We start from the raw sequence: 6,000 nt of genomic DNA, 5'->3' as shown, positions 1-6,000 counted from the left end.
GACCCTCTTAAGCATTTATTCAGTTGACATCGAAATCTCCACACTCTATAATGCCTCAACACAACTTGGGGTGAACGTGGATGTGGCCACTAGGGCACTGAGGAAGGGGGTTCCAAGACCGAGTTGCCCCAGGAGGGCTTGTGTGGCAGAGACAGGCCACTCACAGATGGATCCACATGGCGGGGCAGGGGAACTTCGCCCAGCCCCAGACAACCGGGTCAGACGTGGAAATCCTCGGCCTCACACCTGAGCAGGGACATGGCGACTCCTTCTCTCTCTGAACAATCACCAAGATGACTGGCTTGACAGCGTGTCAGGTGGGAGCTGGGAAACCATAAGCAGGGCTAACTCTGCTTCACAGTCGATGATGTCTCTTTGGTAGATGTTCTCTAAGACGTCGCTTAAGCCTCAGGCTCCAGCTGGCAGCTCAGCTGGCCCTCTAACTGGGATGCTTTCACCCCCTCCTTCCCGACAGGCCCAGCACATCCAAGGCGTGGCCAAGGCAGGTGACCAGAGCAGCAGGCTGGGACATTTTCAGGACTCCAGTCGTGTTGCCACTCTGTTGTGTGGATCTCCACAGGGTCAATGGATCCCACCCGGAATTTAAGGAAAGGGCACTGAGTAGGAGTGGGAGGTTGGAGGAGAGGCCTAGTGCGGGACTCATAACAGGAGGGGCATGGGCCGGGGTGATCACAGGGTTGCCAGGACGCCCAGGGGCAGCACCAGACACAGGGGTATGATGAAGAAGCCTGTTGAGTCCCGAGAAGAAGCCTGACTCATTTGCTTAATGATCCACTTCTTGTAGAAACTAACTTCTGTATAAACTCCAGGAAATCCTTTGCGACCACAGCCAAAGCCCCAGCTCACAATCCCCACTTGGAACCACGTGTCATTAAATTCACAGACCAGGGGACCCCCAGAATCTCCCTGGAGAAAGAGAAAGAAACAAACACAGGAATGGAAGAGGATTAACATCAGAACAGGCGGATTGCACTGCAAAGCGCTGGGGAGATGGGCACACGTGGGCCTTCCCCAGGCACCAAACAGCCCAGAATTCTGTGAATGAGATTTCAAAATTTTTAATAAATAAAATTTCTGTACATACTCAAAAGTTGTGTACAAAAAATTGAATATAAACAAAGAAAATGTACATATTCTAAGATAATAATGAATAAACTTCTACCTGAGTACACTGCCTGTCACATAGAAGGGGTTCAAAACATGTGACTCTTGTTATTGGTATTTCCCACCTGAATCTCCCCTCCTCCCCAACCCACTCCAGGCAGCATCAGCTCCTCTCTCGTGAAGGATTAGGTCAGGCCAGCCTCGGAGAGCCTTAGTGGCTTGTCCCCTTGAGTCCCCTTAACTTGAATAAAAGTGAATGGAGGAGCTGGCAGGTAAGGCAGGCCCTATTGCCTGTGGATGAGTAACCTTTGAGGGGACAACCAGAATGCAGAGGTAGCAAAGGGCCCATGAACTGACCTTGCAGGAATCCTTTCCTTTGTTGTTGTAAGCACAGACAACCCCTTCCCTAACCACATTACTCTCCCTTTCGAGCAGTTTCTTCAGTTTCTTGTTACATTTGTCATAGCGTATGATGGTTTGCTCAGCTTCCTGAAGGTGCACTGGAGCTTTAGATCCTGGATCTGTACAGATAATTTAGGAGTAAGTGGATCTGCTTAGTGGGACAGGACAGGAGCCCCTGGCACCCACTATGGGTCTCAATACAGTGTGTTCACACAAAGACACCCTCTGAGGGCAGTGGATATTGTCCCCATTTGACACTGGAGGAAATGATGCCTGAAGTTAACATGAGGAGAGGAGGAGGTTAGAATCAAAACAAAGACAGGAGAAGGAAGAACAGCTCAGGAGAGGAAGAGGTGAGGCCTCATCAGCCTGAGAAATCAAAACAAAGTGTCTGTCACTCTGAGTATTTTTAGTAATAGTGACAGGTGTCCTGTAAGTCAGTAAAGTCTTTACTTTAGAACAGGATCACAGACTCTCGGACACATAGTGCCCCAAAGGTACCAAATCGAGCCTCTCCCTGGGGATAGGACGCCCTACAGTTTCACCAAGAGTTCTCTGGCCTCTTCTCAAGCACAGGAAGCTCCCTATCCACCAAGGCAAGTACTTCCAGTTTGGGACAGCTCAAATTCTCAGCCAGATCAACACCCCCTGAGTTAAAATCCACCCTAGAGAGAACCCAAGCCCCCAGGTCCTGACGTACTAATAGAAATTTGTAACACCATCAAATTACTCCCTAGTAACATCTTTTCCACCCTCCTCCCTCACCCACTTGCTAGAAAATTGCTTCCCTGTCTCTCCCTTTAGCCGGTAGGCCACTCCCAGGGCATCAGGCAGCCTCTTTCCCTGACCTGAGTTTGCTGGAGTCTTGCATCACAGTCTCACCGTTTTCTCTTAGGCTTCCCCATCCAGTCACCCAGCACTCCGTTTCACCTGGCACCATGAAAGTCTTTTCAGGGAGGCATATAGGCTGGATATGCGAGGAGTAATTCATAGGCAAGGCAAGCAGAGCAAGGGCAATGTCATTTTCAATTAATCCAAAAGTAGTATAATCTCTGTGGATAACGATGTCTCGGACTGGGACCTTGACCGCCATTTCAGAGGTATGTGTCACTTTTACATCTCCCATCTTCACCGTGTATTCCAGATGGCTGTAAAGAGATCCTGGAGGCTCTACACTCCCCTTCCACATCTTCTAGGTTCTTCCCAGCCTGGTGTTATCTCTAGGGCCAGCCATCAGCCACCTCCGCCCCTCCAAACCACATCCCTTCCCCAGACCCCTGGCCACCCTATCCAGTGGTTCTCAAAGTTTGGTCTCCACATGAGCAGCATTAACATCACCTGGCAACTTGGTACAAATGCAAATTCTTAGGTCCCACTCAACCTACTGAATCAGAAACTCTAGTGGCTGGGGACAAGCAAATGCGTTCTAACAAGCTCTGCAGGTGTTTCCATGCTCATTAAAGTTTGAGACCACTGATCTAACTAAATTTGTCTACTACACTCCACTTTCCTTAAATATTCCCCTCTGCAAGTCTTTACCCACACACTCTCTCCCAGCCGGCCTCTCTCCCCCTTCTTGCCACTCGACTTGAAGGCTGATCAGCACAGGCTTAAAAGAAGTGGCTTTGAACCTGATTTTGGTTCTTGACTTTCCAGGCTGCCAAGGGCCCTAACTCTGACTACTGAAGAGCAGGGACTGTCACTCCCTTTTTCAGATGAGGAAGAAGCAGTCCAGGGAGAGAAACAGGACCGGCTCCAGGTCATACAGCCTGACCAAGAGCCCAAGACCAGACTGTAACACTCACCCAAATATGCAGTGGGCCGCGGTCAGCACCCACCAATTGGTGATGAGGGAGCCTCCACATATGTGATTATCATCGACCTGCAGGCTCACCTGCCAGGGCCACTTCGCCTCTGGGGCTGGCATTCCCCCAACTATCCTCATTCTTCGATGGCCACATGCTGGAGCGGGTCAATGAAGGGAGGGCATTGAAAGTAACGCCACTGACACCACAACCACCACCAGAGCCAGAGAATCCTCGGAAGTCTCAGAACCCTCAGAGCAAGGCCAAGACCCCCAGAGCAGGTCCATCGCCCCTAAGTCTCCTCAGAGAATGGCCATTTCCTCTCAGATCTCAAGGGCAGGGGTGGGTCCACTCAAACTCCCCAGGGAACAATCGTGCCCCCCCCAACACCCTTCCCCCCCCCCCCCCCCCAGCAGGGTCCCACCCCCTCAGGCCAGGCCAGGGCCCTGTGGCAGGGTCCGGCCCAGAAACATCACCTGAAGGAAACAGCTTTGTTGCGGTCTCTGTTGGTGCTGGGGTCTGTGCGGCTGCCAGAGCCTTGTAGGAATCAGAGTCACCTGGGGAAAACGCCACCGAAAGAGGGGACACCGCGGCCACAGGGGAGTCGGGGGCCCCAGAGGCCCCCGGAACCCCTTCAGGAGGCGGCGTCCGCAGGCTCGCCCCGGGATCCTCGCAGCCGGCCTCCGACGGGGGCAGAGAGGGTGGGGGCGGCGTCAGCCCCCCGTGCGCCTCTCGACCGCCAGCCTGCGCCTCCCTGAGCCGGGGCTGAAGGAGCAGGAGCCAGAGCATGAGGCCTAGGGAGCCGCCTCGGGACGCCATGGGCACCGCAAGCTTCGGCCCTCTGCGGCGCCCCCTCCCGGTGGCTCCAGCCCCTGCCCTCGTGTTGGCGGGAAACAGAGGTCCCTCAGGGGAAACGGAGTCCCGCCCCGCCCATGGGGTCATCTGAGGGTCAGGGCCTGGGCGGAACCTGCGGTGGAGTGGTGACTCAGGTGAGTCTTCTCTCTTCCCAACCCTGCGTGCACTCATTAATGGGGTGCCTCCCAGGCACTCAGTGTCCCTTGGCCTAGGTCTTGGCCCCAGAGAGTGACAGCCACCCAATCGCCACTGCTTGTTCACGCAGAGATGCATCCATAACTCCCTTCCAGGTTTGGATTAGGCCTTTCCCAGCATTTTCCTCCCCTACTTGTTTGCAATAAAAATTAAAACTCCTTAACATGAAGATTGCACTCAACATCACTAACCACTGCGTTAGAGATGATACTGCTACCTTTTTAAAAATCAACCTCCACATGAAAAGAGCCCTTAGCAAAATGCAAATTAAAACGACAGTGAGATATCACTACACACCTAATAGACTGGCTAAAATAAAAAATAGTGACAACACCAAATACTGACACGAATACAGAGATATTGGATCCGTCATACACTGTGTTAGGAATGCAAAATATTACAGCCACTCTGAAAATAGATTGGCAGTTTCTTATAAAACAAAATATGCAATTACCATACGACTCAGTAATTGCACTCCTGGGCATTTATCCCAGAGAAATGGAGATTTATGTTCACATACACAAAAAAATACTTGTATGAATGTTTATAGCAGCTAAATTCATAATAGCCAACATCTGGAAACAACCCTGTAGTAGACAGAATGACGGCTTCCCAAAGATGTCCACATTCTAATGCCTGGAACCCATGAATATACAGTAGCCCCCCCGATCTGTGGTTTCACTTTTCACGGTTTCAGTTACCCACAGTCAACCACAGTCTGAAAATATTAAATGGAAATTCCAGAAATAAACAATTCATAAGTTTTAAATTGCTAGCCATTCCAGTGCGATGAAATCTCATGCCATCCAGCTCTGTCCCACCTAGGATGTGAATCATCCCTTGGTCCAGCGTATCCATGCTGTATAAGCTACCTGCCAGTTAGTTATTTAGTAGCTGTCATGATTATCAGATCAACTGTCATGGTATTGCAGTGCTTGTGTTCAAGTAACCCTTATTTTATTTAATAATGGCCCCAAAGCCCCACTAATCTCGTATTGCACCTAATTTATAAATTAAACTTTATCGTAGGTATGATGGTGTAGGGAAAAACATAGCATATATAGAGTTCGCTACTGTTTGCTACTATCCACAGTTTCAGGCATCCACTGGAGGTCTTGGAATGCATCCCCCATGGATAAGGGGGGACAACTGTATTACCTTACATGGCAAAAAGAATGTGAATAAATAAACAATTTTAAGAAGGGGAGATTAACCTGGATTAGATACATAAAAATGGCCACAATGCTTTGCAGTTCCTCCTGTCAAGAGATGAAATCAGGTTGTCGTATAAGCAACCTTGTCACTTGGGCTATATGACCTGGCAAAACCCCTGGCGCTACAGTTTGCTGTTGTGAGTAAAAGTACTAGAAGGAGTCTCTGCTATGTTCTAATTAGAGAGTCACAGTATAGCCCCCTACAGTTCTGGAGCAAAACCACACATACCATCTGCAGCAAAGAAATTGTACGTTATTTGAAAGACAACTCCTGGCACACTACTGAACCCTAAAAGGAAACTAAATGCCAGACCATGGGACATTAAGTGACTAAGAGTCCAGTGCCTCTTATCATAAGATAAGATGGCTATTTAGCCAGACTCTCTAAGTCATAAAGTCAGTTG

The 6,000-nt window shown here is 49.9% G+C and overlaps 1 protein-coding gene across 1 annotated transcript; it reads right to left on the bottom strand.

Annotated features, from left to right (window-relative positions):
• LOC100065003 (serine protease 44) lies at positions 1–4,241 on the bottom strand. The gene is made up of 5 exons (XM_023620553.2): positions 3,809–4,241; positions 3,333–3,489; positions 2,410–2,675; positions 1,483–1,646; positions 1–927 (listed from the first exon to the last, which is right to left on the bottom strand). The coding sequence occupies exons 1-5, from the start codon at positions 4,149–4,151 to the stop codon at positions 691–693; spliced, it is 1,167 nt and encodes a 388-aa protein (XP_023476321.2). The 5' UTR covers positions 4,152–4,241; the 3' UTR covers positions 1–690.
• Between the last annotated feature and the right edge of the window lie 1,759 nt (positions 4,242–6,000).

Source organism: Equus caballus, chromosome 16, assembly GCF_041296265.1.
Source record: "Equus caballus isolate H_3958 breed thoroughbred chromosome 16, TB-T2T, whole genome shotgun sequence".
Lineage (NCBI taxonomy): Eukaryota > Metazoa > Chordata > Mammalia > Perissodactyla > Equidae > Equus > Equus caballus.
The sequence above is the reverse complement of the archived record's forward strand: the minus strand, read 5'-3'. Positions and strand labels throughout refer to the sequence as shown.

Excerpts from the sequence above, each read along its gene's own strand:
- LOC100065003 (XM_023620553.2), bottom strand. The coding sequence starts at position 4,151 with ATGGCGTCCCGAGGCGGCTCCCTAGGCCTCATGCTCTGGCTCCTGCTC. Across the intron at positions 3,490-3,808 it reads AACAAAGCTGTTTCCTTCAG|CATGTGGCCATCGAAGAATG; the intron begins GTGATGTTTCTG and ends GACCCGCTCCAG. Across the intron at positions 2,676-3,332 it reads GCGGCCCACTGCATATTTGG|CCATCTGGAATACACGGTGA; the intron begins GTGAGTGTTACA and ends ATCTCTTTACAG.